At 43.8% G+C, this 27651-nt stretch overlaps 1 protein-coding gene across 2 annotated transcripts in view; it reads right to left on the bottom strand.

The window, feature by feature from the left end:
- Window positions 1-27651, bottom strand: part of ELAPOR2 (endosome-lysosome associated apoptosis and autophagy regulator family member 2) — a 47345-nt gene that overhangs the window by 11853 nt on the left and 7841 nt on the right. The window contains exons 2-15 of one of the 2 annotated variants that reach the window (XM_066318776.1): window positions 19651-19846; window positions 18822-18969; window positions 16156-16242; window positions 13686-13791; window positions 12897-13049; window positions 11556-11644; window positions 8074-8254; window positions 7206-7334; window positions 6166-6256; window positions 5151-5253; window positions 4210-4347; window positions 3056-3316; window positions 1997-2170; window positions 378-567 (exon numbers count right to left, since the gene is read on the bottom strand). In XM_066318776.1, the coding sequence (XP_066174873.1) occupies window positions 378-567; window positions 1997-2170; window positions 3056-3316; window positions 4210-4347; window positions 5151-5253; window positions 6166-6256; window positions 7206-7334; window positions 8074-8254; window positions 11556-11644; window positions 12897-13049; window positions 13686-13791; window positions 16156-16242; window positions 18822-18969; window positions 19651-19814 (2014 nt within the window). In that variant the 5' untranslated portion in view covers window positions 19815-19846. Of the gene's footprint in view, window positions 1-377; window positions 568-1996; window positions 2171-3055; window positions 3317-4209; window positions 4348-5150; window positions 5254-6165; window positions 6257-7205; window positions 7335-8073; window positions 8255-11555; window positions 11645-12896; window positions 13050-13685; window positions 13792-16155; window positions 16243-18821; window positions 18970-19650; window positions 19885-27651 lie in introns of those variants that run through there. The other variant, XM_066318775.1, reaches the window with a different exon arrangement.

Below are 27651 nucleotides of genomic sequence, written 5' to 3' on the forward strand. Positions count from 1 at the left end.
AGTGAGGCAGGTACAGAACATAAAAGAAAACCAGTGCTTTTTAATTCGACTATCCAGATTTTGGTGCTGAAATGCTATGCACTGTGAGACCCACCAGACCAAGCACAAGGAAGAGTGAATAACACAGAAATAGAAAACTAAAACTGTGCACAGCCCTTACTCTTCTCCTCCAGCCATCAGCTGAAGTGAAACATCAGCAAAACAAAAAGGCATCTGTGCAGAGCTGCTTCACAGCTCAGGAACCATCTCAGACTGATCTTGGGCTGCCTCTTCAGTCTTCCCTCCAAGTAATGCAGCTGCTGAGCCAAGAAGGATTTACTCTGCAGCCCTAAATACATGAGAGTACATTCACAACAACAACAAGACAAACCATGTACCTAAGAACCTGTCAGCAAGGCTGTTGGACTGCAGAGCCAGGGCTGTTCGGAAGCCCTTGCTGTCTGACGGGATGATGGTGGACTGACAGACAAAAGCTCCCACAAAATTGGAAAAATCTTCTGATTCTGCAACCATGTCCTTCAGAGTAACATCTGTGATATTGTCAGTGCAAATTGCCATCTTCTTCCCCTGTGGACAATCAGGAAAAAAGGGAGAAGCTGGTTGGTTGTTGGTAAGGTGTGAAAAAGTCTGGGAAGAGAGAGATTGCAAACTTCCTGATTGCCAACTGGGTGAGATTCATTACCTTATAACAAGTTGATGTCTCTATGTGTCTATTGTAAGAGGGACAAACCACAACAAACTGTGCCATTGTCAAAGCTCTGATTAAAGCCTTGTACAGAGCCAAAAATACAATGTCACCTCTGGCAGGTGTCTTATCAGAAATCTGTACTATGGAGCACCCTTCTTTGTTTATCTTGACAGCACAGTGTTTACCTGCAGAGCATAGTAAAATGACTTGCAAAGGAAAACCCTATTTCCCTTGCCTTTAAATAATATCCTGTAGAATATCTCTTCATTTGGGATTTAATCCAGATTAAATATTTTCAAAGCACAAATACATGAAATCCCTAAACAGATATATAGCCTTCAAGGCTGCTTTAGTGTCGTATGTCAAGATCAGTGCTAGAATCAGAGCAACAGCAATGAAAGACAAATTACCAGACTCAGTTTTCCTAACAAAATGTATGGCACTCACCACCTAATCACATAGTTGGTTGTACTCTATTACCACTGTAGTAGTTTGGGAAAGTGAAGACCAGATCCACAGAGGAGAGAGCATATCTCTGTGTTTGTGGATCTAGCTGGCAGCAGCTCTAATCCAGGTGGTAGTTAAACACACACTGAAGCCTAAAAGTATGCAAAATGCTGTAAAGAAATGTGACTGTTCATTTGTCTTAACTCATGCAAATCATTCGGTACATGGCAAAAAGACTTCGGAACTTTACAGGGCTGAGAATTATTGTTAATTACACATTGGCTTTCATGGGAAAATGCACAACACTGGTACTGCTCTGAAAGTAAATTTATGTGTGTGACAACATGCTTAGGTTCAGTCCAAGCCCCAGACAGAACCTGTTTAACTCACAGACTAAATACATTTTCTATCACTCTCCAAGCCTGCAAAGTCAGCACTGGGCATCCTGGGCACTGGCAGACAGCAGGGTGACATGGGGCTCTGCATATAACATCTCCAGTGAAGTGATAAGGGACATGTGCAAAGCAGTTGCCAGCTGAAATACTCAAACTCTTCATCTGAGCTCCCTGATGGCAGCACACAAAGGTCAGGGTCATGATATAAGTGACTTAAAGGCACAAGAAAGAAAAATGAGGTGTGTGACAGGAGTTTTCTTCTGGGCTTTGTTTATGGCTTGTAACACAAAATCCCTTGGCTGCTCCTCTTGCACTGCAAAGCAAGGTCCAAAGGGAAATGTTTGCACAGTGTTGGTGACAACTCAGCTGAAAGGGTGTCTTTGTCCTGTCTCTGGGTTACCCCGGAGCATCAACACAAGCACCAAATTGGTTCAAACTGCCAACCCTCAACTCCAGCTGAACTGACCTCATTCCCACACAGGCTGATGTTAAAGAAGTGGAAGAACTTGGTCCCTCTGGAAGTGAAGCTAGGTCCACTCATCAACGAGCCCACCTGGCTGAGGTTGCTAAAATTGTAATTCAGGCTCTGGTTATCTTTGACATAGGACACCAGGCAATCACTGAAGCAGGCAGAGTGGTCCTGCAAGGCAGAGACATCCATTAAAGAGCAGTTATGGAACAGCAGCAAACCATTCACCTCAGCGTTAAAGCATGGGTGCAGACAGGACTTCTTCCCTTGTTAAGGATGAAGGGGAACTCCATCCTATTCCTGTAACTGATCTTTCCCTTGAGAAAATTCCCATTCCCATTTCACTCTCTTGCAATCACATATCAGGACTAAGATGTCCCCCAAGCCTGGTTTTTCTGTTGTCTGCTGCATTAGCCAAGAGAAAGCAATTTCTTGCTTTGTTTTGTTCTGAGTGCTTTTAGGATCCCAATGTTCCAGCTTAAAGCCCTGTGTAAACAGACCAAAACACGGCCTCAGTTACACTTGCAATTTACAAAGGAAACACAAGAAACAGCTCAAGAAACAAGGGCAGGATATGAACACAGCTGAAGACGGGCAGAATACAAACTGGAGCCATTTCTCCAGTACCTGTGCAGCTCTTTGAACATGATTAATGTTTACTTATGCTTACAGTTTCCTGTAAAAGGAACATGTTACAGGTTCCCAAAGGTCCAGAAACATCACCCAGCTGAAGAAGTCCCTGAGTTTAAAAGAGCAGGCAACTGGGATAATTTTGGTGGAAGTAACATAGGCTCTTGCCCTGTTTGTACACTGTTCGCAGTACATCTTCTTGAAATAAACCTCTTTTTAAGCTGATGTTGTCACTTTTATCTGATTACTTACGAACAGAAATTAGACTAGTGACATCTTTGGTGGGCTTGTTGGTTATAGCTATACTCCAGCACTTACAAGGCAGGTGCCTGTAGGAAAGCCCTAGAAGCAGCTCTCTGAGAGCTTCCAGCCCAATAAATACTGCCCACTGCCTGCCCATTGCCCAGGAACACTGAGGTTGGGTACCTTGGTGCTCTTGCTGCCAGGCCCACACGGGATGCAGGCCTCCTGTCCGTACACCTGGTGGATGGACAGGAAGGTGTTGGCTGGGCACTCCTTGCACTGGCTGCTCTCCTTCTCGATGTAGTGTCCCGGCGGGCAGGGCACGCACGAGCCCGACTGCTCCGAGCCCAGGGCACAGGCCCGGCAGGACGAGGCCACCCCGTCCACTGCGTTGGTCACCGTGATGGAGTAGATCTTGGCCATGTCATTGATGAACTGTCTGCTCTGGAAGGAGAGCCAAGGAAACCACCCCGGGGTCATCACACCATGGCACTGGGACACTGTGGTGGTGTGTTTTCTTTATGCTTGTTTTTGTAAGCCTGTTTGAATGGTTTGTTCCTGTTTCCCCCTGGTATGTTTGGTTTTACCCCAAGTTTTCTCCTCCCTTGCCCAGCTGTCATTCACTCCCTAGACCCGTCTATTACCTCATCCACATAATGTCAGTCTTACCTAAATCCCTGCCCTTAGTTCCAGAGAGTTCCCTATCAACCCCTTCCACTCCCACTGCCTGTCCTATAGGTTCCTATATTTTGAGTTCTTCCTCAATCACCTCCCAGTAATATCCCTGACTGGCTGAAGAATTGTATCCTCTCCCTGTTCCTCTCCTGTTTAAAAGATTGTGCCAGCTGCGGGCTTTTGGTTCTCCTCATCACTGCCCCACCAAGGATTTATTGGGGGAATAAATCCTTTGAGAAGCACACGAGAGACCCTCTCCCTGTTCTTTACTCTAACCCTTAAAGCTTCACAGCCAAAAGCTGTTGAGAGCAGCCTCACTGCTCTGGTGCTCAGCAGCTCAGCTCCACCGCTACCCGACCCCGATTCAGCACAGGAGCGGTCGCTCTCAGCACAATCCCAGGAGTGTGAGCCAGCTGGTTTCCCCAGCATCACCTCAGGACATCACCCACATCCCTGTGCACCCATTCAGGGATCAGCTTATCCACGGCTCTGTCATTTCCTCATGGATTTTTAATGCACAGCTGCCTCCCAGGGGCTGCTTTGTGGTGAGAGCCACTCGCCTTTTATGAGAAACCTGTGACCTTCAAAGAAGGCAAGAGTTCTGGCAGTGAGCGTCCGAGGAATGCTGTGTTGTAAAGCACCACACATAAAGAAGTACTTACATCTTGGCCCTCATTTATTCTCTGAAAGGCCCAGGTGAATGTGAAGGAAGCATTTTTGGAGATGATGTGAGTGTAGGATTGTCTTTCTTTGCTTCTTTCCCATGATTCCACCACATTGGTATTTTTTCGATTAATATCCTATAAATGGGCATAATTTTTTAAAAAAGGAACAACAAAAAGTGTGGTCACACTGCACTAAGCACCAATGTTTTATGACGTAAAGATTAGCATATAGAAAGGACTCCACAATTGCATTTAACATTTAATAAAGCAAACATGCTTATTTTGTTCTGCACAACTGACAAATTTTCAGACTCCTCTAAATTGCCACCTAATTTCCACTCAATTCTCTTTATATTCAGAGCAGGCTCCTTTAAAGAGCCACTAAATCCAAAAAAGAACTAGCTTTTCCCTGCAGTGGAAGGGGCAAGGAAGCTGCTGCAGATCCATTTGCCTTCCTCAGCTAATGGACTTTTGAACAAACATCTGTCTGCTGCCCTACTGATCCTCCAGGTCATTAACAGGATCAAGCCTAAATTTCCAAACTGTCCTCTTCCCATCCCTCTGCCCCACATCTTGACTTGTTACTCTGTTACTCGATGCTAACTCAACAGCACAAGAGACACTGATAATGTCATCAGTCAGTTTAACAGGGGAAAAACTGGTTCTTTATGGCTCTTTAGTGTCCATTGACTGCTTCTAGAATAAGCAGATAGCCAGGAATGCTTCACAACTCACGTGATGGAGGAATTTCACTGGGTTAGTCATTAAATCCCTCCTGCAGGTACTGAACTAAGGCCATGCTTAATCAGAACAAACCATAAAGTTTGTTTAACAACAAAATCATAATGTGCAACTAATCACACCTATTCAGAAGTATTAAAATGACATGTGGAACACCAGGCTCAGTCCTCAGTCATGGAGAAAGAGGTCTCACTTACTGCCATAAAGTACAGCACACAATCTGCTGAACAGATGGTCTCAAAAACAAAAGTAATCCGTCCGAGTTCTGACCCAGTTGCTCCCGTCACTGATGTTGGAGGTCTGTTTAACAGAGAAGGAACAAAATATTTACATGGTGCTCTCCAGACAGGCAGCAGTCAATCCTTCAAATTCCTTTTTGTACAGTGAAGCCATCAAAGTCCTGTGACAGAAAACCTGTCCTTGCAAAGTGGCGAGAACCCCTGCACTGAGTATCAGGTGCAGCAGGGTCATTTTTTAAGTGTCTTAAGTTCTTTAGTTCTCTCCTTATAATGAACACCCAAATTTGACCATATTGGTAAGGAACCTTATTATTAAAACACATTACATACTTCAAGTGATTTACACCAATGTGTTTCCATCTACCTCAGCTGAAAAACAGCAAAAGGAGGGTGAGCTTCATCTTCCACACCTTACTGGTCTCAACACTCAGCACCTGGTCTGAGCTGAGAGTATAAGCTCACTCTTTTGACAGAGACACAAGCTACCTCAAGCAGGTATTTCAGCCTGTCTGAGGCTTCAGGAGTGGTGGGATTCCCATTCTCCTGCAGTGCCTGAATCTCCCTGTTAGCCCCAAGGGAAGCATAGACTGTGCAGGCTGCCTGGAGCCACAGGGCAAAGTAACTTGGGTTTCACTAAAATACATTTAAGGCAGGCTCCAGTACCTATCCCATGGCAGGTTTAGCTGGTTACTGTGGAATAATTTAGAAACAGAGGGATAGCAACATCTTTTCTCAGTTTTCAGACAGCCAACTGTCTGTCTCTTGGGCTGAAGCAAATACTGCTAAAACCTCTCACCCTCTTGTCTGCCTCAATGGATAAACTGGGGACATGGGAATAAAATTCAAGATTCCTCTTGTCTCTTATTCATTACATTATTCCACTTCAGAAAGGAAGACTCAGATCATCCCTGAGATATTGTGAAAGAGGTATGAGAGACAGAAATAAAAAGATTAAAAGTATCCTGTTCCTTACTTAAATCCTGAGATGTACAGGCTCAAGATAAGATAGTCATTGTCAGAGCCTCCTGCCCCGCTCTGGATGTGATCACCAGCCACCTCCCAACCTTCACAGGACAGAAAAAGAAAAAAAAAATCAATGAATAGGTGGCAAAAGAAATTTACGTTGCCATAATTTTTAAACAATTCAGTATTTCAGTGTATTTTAAAAATGCCTGATATAAACTACAGAACAAAATCATGATGCTTTTGAATTAAGAATTTTAGCAATTGTATTAACTGCTGATTTTAGAGGCAATTGTCACCTTTCAAATAAGCAAAGCACTTGATATTCCATGACCTGTGCTGTGCAGCTCAAGGGGGATGATCCATCTGATATCTTTCAGCCTTAAAACAGATGAATCAGTGAATCTGTGTATTAAATGTTAACCATATACTTCAGTTCTCCTCTGCTCAACACAGATAATTCAAAGCTTGAGTTACATCAGTCTGACAGGGTGGATCAGACTGAGGAAAATCTGTCAGAGAAGGCTGGAGTAGTCCCAAACAGGATCACTTTCACCAGCGAGCTGTGACTGCTCTCTGCTGCAATTTTAGCACACATGCAGAGAGAAAGCTCTGAGTGCTAAATGAATAAAATCGCAGACTGTGATTAAGATTTTCAAAATAATTATGTGTGATTTCGATTGGCATAGTTATCACAAAAGAGAAAATTAGATAAACTAGGGAGAAGACAAAACAATGCTTTTTTCAATAGGAATATGAATGCATCTCAAGATGCATTAAAGCCAGTGGTGGCACAAAGCCAGTAGCTGAGGAAACTTCACACAGGCTGCAGCTCCTGCCCTCTTCTAGTGTGCAAGAGATTTTTTCTGTTTCTTTGTGATACTGTGACATTGCTTCCCACAGGAAATTTCAAGCCTGGTGCAACTAAAGGAAAGGGAGGAAACTGTGCTGTGAGTCATGCAGCCAAGAGCACACTCATTTTGATGGGTGCTCCATTACAACCAGGATCCATGCAGGAGACAGGCAAACAGCACAGGGAGTTTGGCTCACCATTCATCCCATCACACTTCGAGTTGCCAACATTAAAGCAAGATGTCTTCATGTTTCCTGGCAGGATGTTCCACCACTTGTATTCAAACCCAAGAGCTGGTTCAGTCCCAGCAGGGCAGGCTTTGCACTCTAAGGGTGAGAGGGCAGAAAAGGATATCACACAGCCAAGGCACATGTCAAACAATGTTTTGAAGAACATAAATACTCTCTGCAACGAAAGTACTTCTTTGCTTGCAAGCAAAGAAAATAATTTATTTGTAGTAAAACAGTTGAGGACTTATCAGGACCAGTAGAGTGGAAGTGAGAGCAGCATTTTATAAAAGATCATAATCTTGTGCTAAGTAATCTGCAACTGGTTCCCCCAAGTCACACTTACTTTTTAATAGATACAGACGAAATTTTGATAAACATTCCCACAAAATGCTGTAGGGGACCACTGGGCCACTGCATCTCAGAATCAACAAGTCAGAGTTTAGACTAGACAATGTTGTCAGGGTATTCACCTGACTGAGCTTAAAATGAAGTTTTCACAGGAGAAAATCTGGCATGAACAGGAGAATGGTTGAGGAGGAATTGCTGACTGTAGAAGTTCTGATTCCCTTCCCAGAACCTCTTAAAATAACTCTCAGAATGTTTCTATCAGCCAAGAAACGCATCCAAAACACAGCAGGTCAACTTAGAGCAGCAATCACTGATAAGAAAGGACCCAAGAGAGAAAACAGATATCCACATCCTGCTGTCCAACATTGTTTAACAAGTATTTAACACAAAATGAACACTGGCCTATGATGGTATGTCACTAAACTAAGTCACATGCAAGCAAATGACTGCTTTTGGAGACATATGAAATTTTATTGCAGACTCCTACCTTGTGTCCCATCTGAAAATGTGCCTGGTGGGCAGGGAGTACAGGAGGATGAGGCGTTGTTGTAAAAGCCAGGATTGCAGGGTGGGCAGTCCTGCCTCTCTCCAGAAGGAGGCAGGGTCAATGCATCGGGGAGATCCTCTCTGCAGATCTTGGGTTCAATCCACTTGTACATGATCTGAGTCTGGAAGGAGGAGACACTGAGCTCACATGATGTACTATGAAGTTTTAGGACTAGATTCACCAATGAAGGCCCCCCTTATGAACTAAATTCTCATCATTTGAGGCCAAAACCAAACCTTGCACATGCAGGACAATAAAAGGAAGTGCAGCTAAGGGCAACAGAAGTGACTGGGTTCACAGGAGGTTCCAAGATACCAGACTTTAGGAACAAGACAAAAATGTGAAGCTTAAAACAATTACTATTTAATTAGTAAATTTCCTATTTAATTAGAAGATTTCCTATTTAATTAGTAAATTTAATTCCTATTTAATTAGTAAATTTCCCCATGCAAGCTGTTCTGAGGAACATCAGATAAATAATTCTAACTGGATATGCAATCTCTGCATTTTAACCACAGTAACACAAAACATAACTTCTGCTCTATAAAAGCCCTTTATTGGGAAGGCATCTGTTAGCAGAGAGAACCACAAGTTATGCATTTTTAATTCATACTGACCTGTTCTTTGAAAAGTCCCCAATTTCTCTCCTGCCATTTCTCACCTATTGAGAAAATGTCAAAGCCATGCAGGAGCTCTCCCCAAGCCCCTCCAATCCCTCATCATCACATAAGGAGCACTTTATGAACACTAACATGAGTGTTACATGAGTGTATATGGTGTTCACATATACAACAATATCACCCCTTCATCATCACACCCCTTTGAGGACACAAGTTTTTGTCTTCAGGAGAAGGATTAGGTGAGAGGCATCACCCACAAAGTTGTGTTTCAAATTTTGTCTGACTTCGTGTCTCTTTCTGAAAGGGTTTTGTATCTCAAGATGAAAGTTAGCTGAGTTCCACAGCTGAGAAACCCAACGGGCAAGAGTTTAACCTGTCCTCCCACTCTAGGTACTTCCACCCTTTGGTCCTAGCAATCAGAGATCTTTGAGGTTGGAGGCTCAGGTAAGGGAGATTTCACCTTCTGAGTTTGATCCAGACCCCCTGTCATCCTTAGTGTTGAGCTGCTTGCACTCAGGGTTTGCCCTCTGGTAACACAGAGCACTCCAAGAAGTGTTGATAGTTCTTGAAATTGTTTAAAAAATGATCTGGAAGAAGCCTCAGTTCAGGGGGGGCCCGGGCTCTTGGGAGCTCCAATTGAGCTGAGGCTCTCAGTGTCCATCCCTGCCTGTGCTTTGCTGCAGCCATGCCTGTGCTAGGTCATGTTCCCTGGCTGACCCACACCCTGACTGACCCATGGACACAATGTCCCAGCCTGACGCTGGCTGTGCCTTATCTCCATGGACTCGTCTGGCCGCCTTGGATGAATCTGGTCACTGGCACAGGGTCTGCTTTGCCTGCTTTGCTCAAGCACTGGGGGACTGCTCCTGCTGCCAGAGTGGCACCTTTTCCTATGGATCAGCCTGTCCTTGCTGCCCCTGAGCACTTGGGAGGATTTTCTGGAGAATGATCCCAGAAATGCTTTAGCAGCATCAGGGTGCACAAAAACAAAAAGGCTCAGGAGCTGGCAAAGCACCTGTGTGGCTGCCCAGAGCACAGACACACTGCATACCACAGGAATCCTACAGCTTCTGAGCAGGGAGAAGAGGGTCAGAGGGTGCCTGTGGCCACGTGGTGAGGGGTTTTGAGACTGGGGCTGAAGAGCTCAGCCTAGGATCCTTCAATCAACAGGTAGATGAAAAGTCAAGAGTCAAGTTCCTAAATCTCCAGAGGCCCTTTCTACACATGGAGTGGGACAGCAGAAGGGAGACAACAACCTATTGTTCAGTGAAAACCTGGCTTATTTTAGCAACCATGGATCAACAGGCTGGTCCTTTTCAGCCACTGTTCTCCTGAAGAGGGCCTGCAGAGTGAAGCCCTCTCACTGAGCTGCATCACAAGGAGAGGTGGCTGGGGAGTACAGCAAGCCTGGACCAATTTCCAGAGATGCAGAGCAGTGAAACCAATCCTGAAAACTCAGCCAGTATCTGTGTATTTGTGACACCTGCTGCTGTCATTGCAACTGGACAGTGAAGGGTGTCTGCAGAAAAACCCATTTTGCATTTTAATGATATCCATCAGTAACGGGGAAGGCCAGTGAAAAGGCAGGAAAAGGGTCACATAATAACAGGAACTTGCTCAGTGTCAGGGAGACTTGGACCACACAGAGCAGTGACAGAACAATCTGCAGGAGGCTGCAATTAAAGTTGTACCTGGGGGTGTAGCCATGAACACTGCTGCTAATTTCTTGAGTCATTAGAGACAGTTAACAGAGCAGGAATCAGTGAGTCAAGACCAGTTGCAGAGCCTGGCAGCTCTGGGGCTAAACTCACTGATGATTTGTTATCAAAGCATACGAGCTCTCAGCTGCATTTTGAAATTTGCCTTTTGGATCAGGAGACTCCAAAATACTCCACCTGCCAGCAGACACTAGGCCAGCAACATACAGGTGTTAGGGAATTTGACTCTGCAATTCCATCTGAGAGATGTGATCTAAGTGAGATGGGAAAGGAAAGAGACAAAACAGGCCTGACCATGTGTCCACAACTTTGTGGGCTTCCTATAGCAGCAAGTTTCTTCTCTAAATTCCTCCAAAAATCCCACTTCACTGCTAGGATAAAGCCAGGCTGCTCCACCTGCAGGTCCCTCTATGACAGACCAAGTGGATCTAAGGTCTCTGGTGTGAAACAATGTCCTGAGAGTCCAGCTGATTTAGGCATCCCACGGGACAAGAACATTTCCAGCAGCTAAGCTGAACATGAACACTCCAGGCTATGTATGTACCATTATTTGACCTGACCACAGGCTCTTCTTTGATGCTAAAACCAAGGGACATGACACACATCACACCTATGCAGCCAAACATCCTTCCACCTGAAATAGAGATGCTTATATCCAATGCTCCTGGGCCATGGTATCACCTGAATTATGCCTGGGCACTGCTGGGACAGTCATTACCAGCCTAAAGTATGCCAGAAAGATTATTAACAACTAAAGAATTGCTTTTATGCTGGGACATTAGCATTCACCCTGTGTTCCAGCATTATGAAGTATGGAAGCAGCCCCAGTGACCCCATCAGACCCACCACAAGGAGCTTATCATCTCACCAAAACATATCCCTTAAGCAGACCCATATCTGGCAGATTCTTACAGAGGGATGAAGGGCAGGCAAAGGACAAGCCCAAAGCCTCAGGTTCAGTACTGGAAGCAAAACTGGAAAAGTAATTGGGAAACAGATTCCTAAAAAGAACTACCTTGTTTTCAAATGCAGAGATAGCAACAAGGTCAGTGAGCTGAAAAACAGTATCATGCCTTCTACTTACTTTTCCCTCCTTATCACATGGGGTATGGATCTGGAAAAAGTCTTTGCTTGTGCATGGAGGTCTCTCTGTGCATGCACTGGATCCCTCCTCTAAAACAAAAGGTGAGAAACAGGATATTAAACTATCAAATGGTCCCTGGAAACAAATGTAATAAGCTTGAAACCTGGAGGTTAAAATGAGTCAGCAGAAAATTATCCAATGAAAATGAAAAATCAAACTCTTAATGGAATCTGCATGAACCTTCCCCTGAAATGAAACAGGGGAACAAGGAAAATACTTGCTATGCTTATACTGTCACACTGAAACTCACTGATTCAGTGTACACAGGGACACTTATTAGGAGAAGTTTTTTACTCTGAGGATGATGAGACACTGGAACAGGTCACCCAGAAAAGATGTGAATATCCCACCCCTGGAAACAATCAAGGCCTGGTTGGACGGGGCTTTGAGCAAACTGGTCTAGTGGAAAATTCCCTGCCCATGGCACAGAAGTTGGAACAAGATAATCTTTAAGGTCCTTTCAGCCCAAACCATTTTATGACTCCCTCAAACCCTCACCACTTCAAAAAGAAATTTATACAGTTTACCAAGCATGGAAATATTTTCTCACTTGATAAGGAGCAAAACCACTCTAATCCTGTAGAAACGTCCTTACAACATTGGCCCAATGTTTTCTCTTGCCAGATAATTTCGCCGTTTTTCCACTGTGAGCACAGGCACAGATCCCCAAGCATTTGCAACCATCAGTGATAGCAGGCCCCATGGTCAGTAACTTATTCTTCAAGAACTTTCTAAAACTACTACTAGGAAGAAATCTGAAGACCTTTTGACTATGAAGAACAGATTAGACCATGTTGTTTAAAGATCACCACTAACCACAGCTGGAAATAGCAGAGGACTTTGGGAACTAAGTTTTGCCATAAGATCACCACATTTTCCTACAGGAGGCAGGGGCAAGCCAGGAGGGAGTGTTTGGAAAGGCTGAAAACGTGTTAAGGCTAAAGGCAGTGATGAAGCAAATTCGTGTCGTGACCAGCCTGTAACAGAAATTGCCACGAGAGGGCACAGCACGACTGTTCTATCCTTCAGAAGAACTATCCCCTTCCAGGTCATAAAGGTCTCCATCCCTTCGTGTTAACACTGATGACACTAACAAGGTCTGGCTGTGGCCCACTGTGTATCTGTGTGCCCTCTGCATATTTTGGGAAGTCACTCATTTCCCCTTTAGGTATCAACTGGAAACTATCACTGCTGGATATAATGACTCTCGCATCTGAAACAGCCAGTGACTGCACCTACTCAGACCTGCCTGATTCTGGTTATCCCATTTGGTTTATGTACCTGCATAATACATTTCTTCTTTACACTTGGTGCACTCTTTAGCTCCTTTCTCAGAGTAGGTGTCTCGTGGGCACACCTGGCAGCCAGAGGCACCTGGTTTGTCACTGAAGGTACCAGGCTTGCAGGCGAAGCATTCAGACGTGTACGCAACTCCTGTAAGAAAAATTCTGGGTAAAGCACTGAAAGAGACACATCTGTAACTGCTGCCTACCTGGGCTTATGGCTGAGAGCAAACCAGCTGTGTAAAACAGCATAAAAGTCACACTTTAGTGTTAAAGACCCACACTTCAGTGTTAAAGTATTACAGACCCACACATTTGGGTCTTTAATCTATATACCTCAATGAAAGTGTGACCCATCTAAGGACCTTATATGACACTCCCAGTTTTATTACACTTAGACCAGGACCAAAAGAGCAATTCCAGATAAAACACATCATTTGAATATTAATTTAACTGTCACTCTTATATACATCCATTTATCACTGCTGAGAGGCTTACTAATAACCATGGTCTTTCTATACTACAATAAAGAAAATCTGTTTTTTTTTTTTTTCCATTTGCTAATCCAGTCTTCTCCAGTAGATGGCAACATTTACCAGATAAACTAATTTTTCAGCCTTTCCTCACGGTGAAGTTTTGCTGTTTAGTTTCCACTCTTCAGACGAGGAGATGGGGGCAAGAGAATAAAAAAAGCCACTTCAGTGCTGCAGGTCCAGCAGTAGAAACAGCACTTGGCAAACATGGGAAGAAAGAGTGAGATAAAACCTCAAAGACAAATTCTGCTTACCTTCAATTGTGATGTTCTTCACTAAAACTGGTTTTACAACTTTTGAGCCCATAAGAATCCCTGTTGTTCTCCAGTATAATATATTGCTACCTGATTTCAGAGTTACCTGCAACAACACATGTGAGTTAGCAAACATCCCCTTGCCAAGACATTGTTTTATTTCCTACTTCCATTATTCAAACTTCTTGCATCCTAGCAGCTTTTCCTATGCTATTTAATGGGTAAAGAGGTAATGGGGAAACAATGGACAGATGCTGTACAGACATATCTGAGGAGTGCCAAAGTCTGCTTTATAAAAATGCTTCCCAGCACCACAGCTGGAAAACCACCAAGAGCTGTTTCTGACCTTGTTGTAAGCAGAATTTGGAAAAAGCTGTTCCTGCCTTTATCCAATTAACCCTGGCACTGAAGAGCTTTTATCTCCAGCCTTATGTTCAGATATAGTCAATCACTTTGTTTTTAAAGCATGGAGATACACTTTCATAAAGAAACTAGACATGACCCAGAGTTCGAAAATCCAGTTCACAAGTGAGTTTTGTTTATAGGTTTTAAAAATCAAGCTCTGCCTGCATGTAACACCACAGTATCATGACCAGTAGCCAGGCACAAACCATGGCTGTCCCCAGCAGCAGCCTCATCCCTTCTGCTCACTTGTGACCACAAACAGCAGATGAGATACAGAAAACAACCTGATTTCTGACTGTCCTGACCCACTTGTTTTCCTGGCATGGTTCAGCAAGTGGCTGCACAACCCCTGTGGCAGGATGGTGGGTTGGTGGCATCATGGCTGAGGTAAGGGGCAGCAGGAAGGCAGGAAAACTCCTCCAGCAGAAATTTTGGTGTCTTCTGCCTTCAACTCACTTGTGTAACTACAGTGTCACTCTCATCACTAAAAGCAGCAGGTTCACCAAGCCCCTGCCTGGCCTGCAAAGCTGTTCCATGTCTTCTAGCACAGTACAAGATGTTTACTGCCAACAGCAGGATACTGGCCTGAAAGTGCTGTATTTTCACACAAGAAGAGAGGTAAACTCTACCAGCATAAGGATCCAGGATAATGTGATTTACAGCAGTGTTCTACAGGCCTGGCAGGACCACAGTTTTACTTCACACACGATAAAGAGTTGAAAAATTCAGCGAAGTGGAAATAGAGCATATTGTATCTCCCACACCAAAACATCTCCTACTCCCAGGGGCAGAGGAGAGCTGAGCTATGACATGTAACAGGGGAACTGGGACCATACTGAAATGGTCCAGGCATCAGGTTGTGTGAGGCGAGGTACACAACAGCAGCTTCAGTGCAGCAGGACTGACCTGCTGAGGGCAGAAACTGCAGCAACTGGAAAACTGTGCTCACAGAACACACCTTGACAGGATTTGCAGTGCAAAAAAAGCCCTTCAGGACAGCCAGAATCATCATCTCACCTAGCTTGTATGTCTACATTTCAGCCAGGCATCTGAACAACTGGCACAGGCAGTGAGAACACTTGCACACCCCAGATGATGGAGCTCAGAGGGCACCATCTCCCATGCAGGCTGTCTACATCCCTCAGCTCACACAAGTCAATGCCCTGGCCTTGGATCTACCTCTCAGTTCATGCCACTCATCCTTCCTTTAGCCAGCTTTCCAGCCTCCCAGTGTAACTTGCACTGGTCTTGCACCTGAGCTAACAAGCACTCCAACCAGAGCTGGCTCAGAAACACAGTTTCTTCTCCAGGATGGTAAGCAGACCAGGGAAAACTGAGTATGCTGCTGCCTATGCCAATAAAAGCCCTCTTCTTCTGGCATAATGTCACCTGTGCTGGGCCTTTGCTGATGTGGCTCTGGGGACAAGGGTATGATGGTACAGAGGAAGCCAGGCCTCAGCTGATGAGCTGGTCTGCACATGATCCATTCTCAGAGAAAACTCATCCAGCTGGGTCAGGGGCCAGCCAAAGGGCTCCTACCCCAGCATGGACAGGCTCATACCCGTGCTGCAGGGGCCACCCGGGTGCTGCCAGCTGGTTTTTCACACAAGCCCCTGGAGAGCAGAAGCTGGGTGCAGTCCAGCTCATCTGCACACACTGGAGAATAAAACGCCTGTCCTGGTTTTCTCCACATCCACACCCCACTCCCACTGCTCTGCCAAGACACAGAGAACAATCCTGTGTTCTCGTGAGCAAAAAACTGTTGTACAAGATTTCAATTACGATCATGCAAAGTGATTGTGGCATGCAGATTTGCATAAATCTATTTAACCTCATAAAACATTTGATTCAAAGCCCAGGGAAACCAATGCAAAGTCTAGCATCTAAATCATATCCTTTGGGATCAGCCCCTTAGGGATCTCCATGACTTTTCCCCTCAGTACTAGGAAAGCTCTGCTTCTTCAAATGCACTCACAAGAGCTGGCCTGTGTTTGGTGTCTGGACAGAGGAAATTAAAGAAAATAAATGAAAAAAAACTTCATGAAGGAATTTTTTGTACACTTACAGAATGAGAGCCCCATTCCCCATTGTCTGTGAGCTTCACCCATTTGTCTGCCGTGGACTCCATTTCTTTGCACTGGTCATTTTGTATCTGTTAATAAAAACACAGGATCAGTGACTACGATCAGGTTCATCTCTCTATCAGCATAATGACTTTTGGGAATTATAAGATTCAGCTCTGTTCCTCTTGTCTACGTACTAGACAGCTGCCTTACTTGTGGCGAAATAAACCCCCAAGTTTCAACATCTGCTACAGCTTAACAGTGCCTCCACTGGCCCCCTCTGACATGGATGGTAAAAAAAGAGCAGGACAAGATGATCTCAGATTTGTCCTCCCACTATATGGTCAGACAAGGATGCTGAGCATCTTGTCTTTCTGCTTCCTCCTTCTCCTAAGCCTATCAAGAATTAATTCTCTAAAATCCAGAGGCTTCTAAGTCATAGGGGAAGCAGGAGTGAATGGGCCAAAGCTGAAAGACAAAGTGTTTTCTCTACAGCCAATATGTGTTTTGTCTTTGGCCTGCTGCCACCTGACCTAGGGATGAAAGAAATGCTATGAAGGGAGAGCCAACATGCCATGGAGAGTCTGTCCTTGCGGAAGTGTGAGGTTGTTTGTCTCTTGCCTAGCTCCAGCACAGCTCAGAACAATTTCCTTGCAGCAGGGTTTGGTGCACTTCTTTCTTCCTATACCTGTCTTCTCAGATGAAAATGTATTAAGTTCCTTTGAGGCATGAGATCACACACTCTGCTCACTCTGCTTTTACTGCACCAGGGAGAAGAGCCCCTGCAACACTTTCAGCCACTTGACCTGGAGTCAAAGATCCTCCCTAAAGTTGCTCCACGTCAAGTCTGAAATAAGTTGCGCAATCCGACATCCTCCAAAGCATCTGTTCACTCAGTTCCCACCTAGACCAACTGCACTGAGGAAAAGAGGTGTGAAGATGGTAGATCCCTAATTATCTTACTGTGCAACCTGAGCTACAGCACCCATGTCTCTTGGTTCCCACCTGCAACGAGAAGGTAAGAATATATAGTCTCATTAGGTGTAAAGTCTCTTCTCAATATGTAAATGGAGCCAAGAAAAGGCAGATCAAACACCTCACCATTTCTTAGTAACCTACCACTGCCACTGAAATGCCACCGTCCAGAGCTAAAGTGTCATTGTTAAATATATTTAAGCACAAAGGCATGCTGGAGGGAAAAAAAAATGACTTTTACAGGAGCATTAAATATGGTTTTCCTGAAATACCGAGGCTGACTAGGAATTTATGGGCATTTCTACAAAGGACTGCACCACTCATTGCTTCTTGAACAGGGAATGATAAATTCAGAGAAGGCGAAGGAGTGGGATATGGATAAAAGCAATAATCAAGAAGCCATTTTCAAAGCCAGTGCTCAGAGAAAGATTATATTTGATCTATTGCAGGAGCAGATCTGCCGGTCAGTCAAGCAACTGGAGCTGGGATTCATACTCCTGGCACATTCACCTGACAGCAGAGAGCATAGCTGCAGCTCTCTTCCCATGAAGAAGGCAGGATAGTCCAATACAAATCAGAAATGGCTAAATAACATTGCCTGCATGGTCTGGTATCAAAGTGCAATAGCTATCTATCACACTGATGTAGCATCATGAAGGTGCCTCCAACAGGTAATTTTTGTCTTCCTTTCCCAGCTCTACTATGGATAAGGATACTGTGCACTTTTTTCCAAACTTGAAGAAATGTTTACCAACACCAGCTAGAACTTCTCACTCCTGTGAGGTGCCATGAGCTGTGTTTTTCTGATGAAAAACAGAGCTTGTCAGACAGATACAAAGGCAATAACAGAAGAGATTGAAAATTTCTATTCATCTGCCTCTCTGAGTCATTCTCCCACTCTTTTCCTGTCCCAAATGGCAGGTACAACATAACAAGGACAGTGGAACTTTCCAAAGCACCTCAGTAACTGTAGGGCATTTACACCCCACTGCAAATCCTGGTGCTGGGAACCCTCCAGCTCACTGGATAGCAACAAGTCCATCCAAGTGGGCAGAGCAGGGTTGCCTTCCCCATTCTGGTCACTGCTGACCAGACTGTTTTAGCAATTTGAGTACACCATGGTGCAAGCCCAGCCAGGCTGCTCAGTGTCAGAGCTAATGATCCCCAGTCTCTCCATTTCATAATGCAGACACATCCTCAGAGCCTAATTCCTACTGAAAGCCACCTGAATTTCTCCTGCTTTTCTTTTCATCTCAATTACTAAATTACTAGGACACAAATTGACCTAAAAGCAAAGGTTTCCACATACCCACATACTTCTGCCTTGGAAAAAGTCTTTTTAAATGTCAAGTACCTTCAAAGACATCTCCAGTCGGACACCCCTAAATGGGAGCATCTACCACCAATACCTGTCTAGCAAAAGACTGAACTAACTGGGGCAGTCATGACCCTTAATGGAAAAATCCCAGTGCATGGCAGACAGGATCAGTTCAGACTGAGTTTTGAAGATTAAGTAAATGCCACAAGACAATATAAGTGACAGAAAGTGAGGCAGTTTTTTTTTTATCTTGTTCAGCAGTAACAAGTTATGGGCATGCAGGGAGCTTAGAAGGGGGAAAGCTGCTGCTAATGATCTTTATCTGGGTTGAATTCTTACAATATAAGGCTGGATTCACCATATAAAAGGCCTTACAAAAAATTCAAAGAAGATGTTGTTGTCAATATACTGGTATTCAAAGAAGACAGAGCCGGATTTCTTCAGGTGCACAGCATAGATGAGAGAAACTGTACAGTCATCCCTGTTTGACTCTATGTAATTCCCTCGAGGCGTCCATGAAGAGCTGATGAACATAAAAAAACAAGCCTCAACTGAGATCACAGATACTGAGGAGACTTTTTGTACACTGCTATACAAAAACACGTTACATAATAAAGACCCCGGAATCCCACGACAGCTAACTGCAGTGAATTTTTAAATTTATTACAGGATCTCCATTTATTTTTCAGATACAGTAAATATAATAATTTTCTTTTATATCTATTTTTATATGTTACAAGAATAATATAAAATATAATACTTTTCATTAAAACTGCATGGGAAAGGATATGGTATGAAAAATTTAGGACTCAGCCTACATAAGAAAGGTTTATTATCCACAGGTTCAATACACCTTCAATTACATTCAGAAATAACCTTCTGCAAGTACCACAGGTCTCTAAATAGGCTGTAAAAGGACCTTTTAGCCACATTTAATACACCATGCCCCTGCCATGATCCAGCTACAAATAAGAGCAGCTCCAGGCTGGTCTTAAACTCAGTGGCTGCTGATGAGCCCAAGGGGACCATGCTGACAGCAAATAGATGGGGCTCCAGATTTCACCCCACAGCCAGCCTTGTTTGCCATTAGCAGGGCTGGCCACCCTCTGCAGAGCTCAGAGGAGTCATTAAGCAGCTCTGTGCTGCTGAGCTGTCTCAGGCTTACCCACAGCTGCCCAACCCAGGTGCAAACAGAAGTCCTTACTTGTTGCAGCTGTCGGCTTTACCCTCGGATGAGCCAACTGCTGTGTCCATGAACGTTGCCACGTTGGAGAATCCCGCTGGCAGCTCATCCCACTCGTCAAACTTGATCCCGCTGCCCAGAGAGTAGGTCCCCTCTGCACATTTGCTGCACACCTGGTTCTTCATCTCCAGGTACTCACCAGAGGCACAGGAGAAAGCTGGGGAGACAATCATTTACAACATAGGAATGGATTCATCAATCCTTATTAATGTCTTTTTTTTTTTTTTAGTCACTTAATTAATTAAGATTGAACTGCCACTAAAGAGAACCAAAGAGAATGTCCCAGTCCCAGGAACATAACAGCAGAAATACCAACACATCAGCTGCAAAACTGAGATATTTAAGGTTTCCACTGATGTGGCAGCACAGGAAACCAAACCCCAGAGACAGCTCCTGGTTTGCAGCTTGCCTCCACTAACAAAGGATTTTTGAAAACAAAATCTCTATTGATAGATTGTGTTCAAAAGCTGTTTGTGAAAATGAGGATCTACAATAGAGTTCTCCTCACCCTTTCTCACCCCACTGTTACACCTTGAACTCAATTAAAACCACCAGTATTTGAGGGCCAGAACAGACTTTTCTCACTCACCTAAGCTAGGAAGGGCATACAGCAGCAGGCTGATACTCATGTAACACTACAAGCCTTGGCTGAGAGTAGTAAACCTAATCCAAAAGTCTCTCTGTGTTTCTCCTCATATGAACTACCTACAATGCCTCAAACATCTTGCCTGATAGACCATGTGGTCTTGGAAAAGGTCACCCACAGGTTTGTGACTAGAACATGAGCATCTTTGATTAGGGTGACATTAACATGCTGAGAAAATAACCACTGGTTGTCAGCACAGCAAAGAGAGTATTCAAAATCTGTGTAATTATGGGAAATACAATTAGGACATACATTCACAAAGTGGTTTGTTTTTTTTCTGATGTCTCTGAAATTATTTCTTCCCAATAGCTGTATGCTCCTTGTCCCCCTGATCACATCTCTGCCTACTAAGGGAAGATTATTCCCATTATAAAACAGAAACCTGGACAGTAGCTGAAGTCCTTATGCCCACAGAGCCCCATGTCTGTGTCAGGGATCCTAACTCCTGCCTGGACACTCGTTTCAATGGCAGGCCATCCCACTTTCCCTCAGTCCCATGCTGCATCATGTCCTCTTTGAGACTGAACATCCTAAATGGAAAACAAATGAGCACCTTCTGCAGCCCATAGTACTTCCTGTGATGTTTGCAGATTTTTTAACTTAACTATGCTAGTCAAGCCAAAGCAGGATCCAGAGCAATGCACACAACTCACATCTCAAGAAATTATGGGATTTTCTTCTGTTTCACACACGCCATGTTGCACAGTGACAGATATTTCATACACTCTCTTTGACAGACATAAACTCATTAGCCTGAGAAACTGCAGGATGAGACCAGACTGCCAGCCAAAGTGGTGAAACTGGCCCAAAGCAATAATGCCAGCTGAAGTCCCAGAAAATGTGATTCCACAGATGTGCCAGTGTTTATCTAAACTGCGGAGAAACTTGTTTTATTATAAGAACTTTGATTAACTCATGGCTGTGTAACACTAATCTCCATCCGAATCCAACACAGCCTCCCATTTCTGTCCCAGTACCAGCAGGATTTCTTTCTGTAATTGTCCTTGATGTGTGCCACTGGAAAGCAGATAAAAGATACATTTTGATGGAATGATCTGCCAAAGGGTAATTTTTCCATGTTGGCCATATCAGCATACTCTGAATTTGAACCAGTGGCCTTCAAGCCAACAGATTTCTAACTCTGTTGCTCACTGGTGATGGACCAACAAGGAAAGTGGGCAGGATCCAGGCAGAGATGGGTGTTGGGGTGGGAATAAACAAGAAAATCCTGCCATGATGAATTTCTGTGAAAGACTGACAGACAAAAAATCCACCTTCAGTGAGGGGAAGTGGTTCACTATAAGTACTGGCATACAAGGTAGAGCTAACACCTCACCTGACTGACTGTGACCTCAGCCTAAACTATAGGATCTCCCTGCACCTGGGGTGGGAAACAGCTTTCCTCAGAGATTTGGACAAAAGCAGTGAACATGTCCCTGTGTGTCTGAAATGCGACCACACTCTGTACAGCTTTTCACCTTAAATATATAAAGATGTCCTGACTCACTGTTTTAGCATTATTAATAAATCTTGCTTTATTTTTTTCTTTTGATGGGTGCAGAGAGAAGCTATCAGGAAGGGAAGTAACAAAGTAAGCTCTCTCACGACGTCTTTGAATTCTTTAACAGTTTCAGATTATTTTTTTTAAGAAAGTTAAACAGCAAGAAATTGAGAGTGCTGCTTAACCACTCCAGAGTCATGAAATTCAAATAAATGTTAAGAACCGTGAGCAATTCACTGCCATAATGAAGATGCTGAGGGCAGCAGAGCCTTCTCTCCCACTGTGGTGAGGTTGAGCAGAGATTATTACTTCATTGAAATAATATGTTTTAACCCCTTGCAAACTAATCACTTGAGAGAAATAAAAAGGTACAAGAGATCAAGGTACAAGCTGCCATGCAGGACACGACATTTATCTCTCACCTTCCAGGAAACAGATGAGACTTTGGCTTATTTAGGTGGAGAATTATCTTTTTTCCTTCTAAGAATTGTATTTCAAAGGCAGCAGCATTCCCCATCCAAACACATCCCCCTGCGAGCAAACTGGCTCTGAGCATGCAGCTGCTTGCCAGGTTCAATTTGGGGCTGAATGTGGATAATGGCAACATGAACCACTATCAACATTGGAACAGATGCAACATTTGGTCTCGTTCCAGCTGGAGGAGGGTGGGGAGGAAATACAGTGTGTGGTGACTGTGAAGATGGTGAGCTCTCCTAGAGTCCCACAATTTGGTCTTCCATCAAGGGGGAGACCAAAAGTCAGGGCAAACCTTCTTTAATCTAAATTGCATCAGTTTGAGAGTTCATCCCAGCTGGAGACAGGGAGGTCAGAGTTACATGTGGAGGGACAGGGCACAGAGAGATGATCCATCCCAGGAGCTTTTCCTTCCACGTGGCTGGTCCATATCACTAAGGGGAGCTGAGCACAGATGCAGCACTTCCCAGCAGCCACAGAAACAGCTGCCACTATTGCAGCATCACTGTGTTTGTGAGGGTGACACACACGAGATGCTGCCAACAAGAAGTGCTGAATCACAACATAGGAAGTTAAGGAGTGATGCAAAGTTTTGGGAACACAAATCCTGTACTTTATGTGTGTGCTCTGATTTGTCTTCCTCTAAACCCTCCCTCTTGTTTCAGAATCCAGAGGAAAAATTAGTCTTTCATATTAGAGGGAGACTTTGTGAACACTCCTGACTCCAAAGTCCATTTGTTTAGGTATTTGATACTTAATTTTCAGAGAAAGCATCTCTACTGAATAAGCGGATATCACTATTTCCTGCCCCTCTCTAACTGCAAACTTTACTATTATACCTTTCAAACATCAGTTTGGGTGCTACACAACAACTTACACAGAGCAACACACATTGTGAGGACTGAATGTGATCTGTCTTTCTGTGAAGAAAGCTGTGAAATGCATGAAAAGATTTCATGACTTGCCCCACCATGGGCACTTTTAAAATTGGAAGAACATTTCCAGAGGCAGTTAGGAACAGCATGACACACTGTGGTGCTGGATACACTACTGCCTTTGGAGCTGATACAAGTATTGGTGATAAGCAGAGGTAACTTTCTTAAATAACTACAAAATGGAAAAAAAAAAAAAGAAAAAAAAAAAGTGGCTTGTACAGGTGACTAGTCTTTCTCACAAAACAATGTTGTAAAGCTCAGCTTAACTAGACTTTGCCACAGGCAGCTACACACATTCATACACACATGCAATAAAGCCGACAGCATATGCACTTAATAAAAAATTGACGTGAGATCCAGTACTGATCACCACCACTGTGTAAGTCTTGTCAAACAGACTTCAAGTCATTCTTTAAAAGGATTACAAGTGACTTGATAAAGGTGACAGAATGGATGTCACAGACTTAGGGTTCCTAACACACTTAGCTCAGTTTTGCATGTCACTCTGATGAAGAAAGGTAGTGCTCAGAACACCAGAGGGGCACATCTTAAAGGGGTTAAGAACTGCCTGAGTAACAGATCTCAGATGGGGCTGTCCATACAAAGCCATCCTTGAGCAGGGAGGAAGGGGGCAGTTCTGCCTCCCCCAGACTGAGTCTGATGGCTGTCCACATTCTTCTCAACCATCTGCAGGCAGAAAGAAAAGGAATGGTATCAAGATTGGCAGGGGAGAGACTGTTACCAAGCCTGGGCCCACTCAAAGTCAGTGTGCTTTAGCAGAGTGAGAGGTCAAGACAAGCTGCTGAGGGCAAGGACTGCCAGCCCTGCCTGCAGAGGGCTGAAATGTATCCCAGAGAACAGCAACCTGAGGATGGGAACAGACCCACCATTCATCAAGAGCATCAGGAGCACTGTCAAGGCATCCAAAAAAGGCACTAGTAAGAGTTGGATAAATTTATTGGTGGAGGTAGAGATATGTGGGATGAAACGTGTATTACAGGGAACAAGATTGCTATAATATATTTATATTGCATATAGATGGGATTTGGCATTTTTACAAAACAAAAGGACTTCAAATGGTTTTAAAATTAGAGGTAATGTCTTGCAGTGAGAGATCTGAAAAGCTTAATCTATTTAGTTTATCACAAGAAGATTGAGAGTCAACTTGATTAAGCATCTCCAGGGGGAGAAAACACAAGATCCTGCTACACTCTTTAATCAAGCAGAGAAATGCATAAGAAGAGCCACGTTCTGGAAGCTAAACCCAAACAAACTCAAACTGGAAGTAACACACAGATTTTTAATAGGAGGAACAACTGATTTTTGGAACAATCTGTCATGGCATGTGATGGACCTTTGTCTCTCCAGTGGCTCATGCCATAACTGGATACCATATGGAAGAAAAGCTCATGTCAAATACCCATTATCAGCCCCACCACCAGCCTAGCTGGGTGTATTTTCATGGTCTGCAAGGTCAGACAAACAAATCTAATTAAACCTCCTACTCTTAAACTCTGGGAGTCAAGATCAATGGTGTCCCACATCCCTCCTAGGACACACCATGAGCACTGGGGCATCCTGAAGTAGCAGCCCTGCCCACAGTGTAACCACTTCCAAGGACTTTTTGCAACACATCACTTGGCAGATCTGATTGCACTTAACAATCACTTTGCAGACAGGGAAACAGCTCCCCAGAGGGCAAAACACACCATAAACAAGCTTTTCTTATTTGCCCTTTGACTGCAACTCTCCAGGGTCACTTCCTGTCTTTCAGTAGAGCAGTGACCCTCCTGGTGATTTTGGTGGACTACGATTAATACTAGCTGGCACATTTCTACTAACTGACCATAACATTCTCACATTGCTTAACTCTCTGATGCTGGGGATCAGCACAGGATTATCATGGACAAAAATTGACAGAGTAGATCCTCACATATTTGAGACTTCACCAGAGGATTAACCAAAGGTATCTCAATGGCCTGCATCCTCCAACACCAAACTATAATACATTCATTTGCTTTCCTCCCTTATGTAGCCCTGGCCACTCAAGTCTCACCTCTTTCCTCATCCAGCTTCCCATCCCACATCACTTGGACCCACTACTTCTACCTCCACCACTCTTCTCAGCAGACTTTTTCCTCCAGACATTTCTTACTTAACAATACCTAGAATTATCTTGGGTCTTGTTTATTCTGTTGCCATTGAATATGTGCATGTTCATGTGTATTCTTCTGTGTCTCCCTGGCTCTCGATAGCTAGGATTAAAAAAAAAAAAAAAAAAAAAAAAAAAAGAGAGAGAGACAGAACTGGATTTTACCAAGTTGTAACAGCATTAGAAAGGGATAGCAATTGAGTAATTCTACCCAAACCAATGAAAATACAAAGCAAAAATAATCTCAAACACTGGTTTTCCATCTCTCCCCTCTCCATTCCTGTGTTGTTCATCCAAAGCCCCACCATCTGGGATTCAGGTGAGATGCTGCCATCTCCTGCAGGCAGAGTCAGGGCTGAATTGTCTCAGCCTCCCATGGGCAGAGGTGGAAATATGAGGTTGGCAGCATCAGGCAACTGTGTCTCTGAACAGCTGCTGTTTTCAGCAGACACATGCCACAAGCCTGGAGGGGAAGATGTGGCCATGGACAAGCACATAGGGGCTTTTCCATGATACCCTGGGGCATCGGGGTCCACAAAACATGGAATCAAGGACCAACCAAAATACAAAATCAGGAGGAAAAAAAAGAGGAAGACAAAGGATGAGAGGAAATCATTGCTTTATTATTAATGTTTCCTATAATCTCGCTGGCTTCAGAATGTCTTCTGTGAATAATTTATAGGAGGCTTCTCCAATAGACTGTGAATAATTGATGTTCGTTTTCTTCAGTCATTATTTCCCAGTGTGTTACCAGGAACTAGACTGAATCTTAATTTGAAAAAAAAAAAAAAAAGTCTGTCTAGGCTGTTTAGGCTCAAAATGTGATCATACTGAAACCAGATACCTGAAACTTGGGGAAGAATACCTTCTGTGGAAGACCTTTGCATTTCATAGGAATAAATAATATTTCCTTTTATCCAAAAAATAATTAAATAGAGCAAAGCTATTTTCAGTTCACCTGTTTTCCCCAGCTGGCCTGGCACACAGGACATTTTTATTATCACAGTATTGCATCACTTGGACACTGAAAGGTGTGGGTTTGGAATGCAAATAATCAATTCACGGCAGTGTGGTGTAGAGAGCAGGAAGACAGCGATCACCAAGAGGTTAGGAAGCACATTTGCTACCAGGGTCTCAGCAGCCATCCCAGTGGAGATGGCAGGAAACAGATCTGGGGATGAGTGAGCAGCTCTCCAGCCCCTACTGACTCCATCAGGCACATTCTGATTGCTCATCAACCAAAATGGTTCTACTGCTATTTGATGTTCTCTGCACACACACAGAGTCCTTGCCCCTCATCTCTCTATCAAGCCGTAACAAATCTCAAGGTCTTGCCAGCTGCTTTCCTACTGAAAGAGAAATTAGCGACTCAGAGGAATTTCTTTTTAGCCTTTTTAATTACATTGTGTACACAAACAAGGTGAAGAATTCATCAAAAGATACTAAGGCCAACCTTTCCCTTCATAAACTCAGTACACACATCAACATGCAGTTCCCAGTAACTCTTCTCCAGAGAAGAGAATTAAATTCTGAGGATTCAGTGCAAACTCTTCACCTTTTTAACTATTTACCTGTTTTGTTTCGAATCTGTGCTTCAAAAACCCAACAATGTGACTTGTTCTCCAAAGGCAGTGTCTTGCTCATGCACAGAGTAAAAATTCTGGGAAAAACACTTGTAAAACTGGGGTATCTCTTAGGGTATCAATCCACACGGAAATGCCATGAAGTCTAGCCTCAAGCTTCAGCCCAGGTGAGAAACATAATATTATCAGTAAACCTCCCAAATCTGACTAGAGTTAGGAACATGAATTAGCAGGGATGCTCTAAGAGGAACAGGGTAAATAAATGAACATCTGCTCGAGTGCTTTGCTAGATCACAGCCTTTTAGTGGCAACTCTCAAACTGTGCTGTGCACACCCCTGCTGGCTGAACAGCTTTGCTCCATGGCAGCCCTGCGTTAATACGTGTGCACACAAAATCTGCAGATGCCCACTGACTTCAGGGGAGTTGGGAGCAGGCCCAGTTCTTACCTGGGATATCCAGCTCTACCAAAGACTGCCAACATCAAACTCAAACCCTTCATTTAATTTTTATGTTATGAAAGAAAAATGCTAAAACTCCTGCTGATCACTTAAATTGCCCCGAAGTGTAATAAAGTGTACAGCCTTAAAAAGGTCATTTTGCTTAATTGAGTCTGCAATTAGCAGGAAGATTCGTATCTCCTCCTGTGGTATCCTGGGAGCAGATTACACGA

Source organism: Sylvia atricapilla, chromosome 5, assembly GCF_009819655.1.
Source record: "Sylvia atricapilla isolate bSylAtr1 chromosome 5, bSylAtr1.pri, whole genome shotgun sequence".
NCBI lineage: Eukaryota > Metazoa > Chordata > Aves > Passeriformes > Sylviidae > Sylvia > Sylvia atricapilla.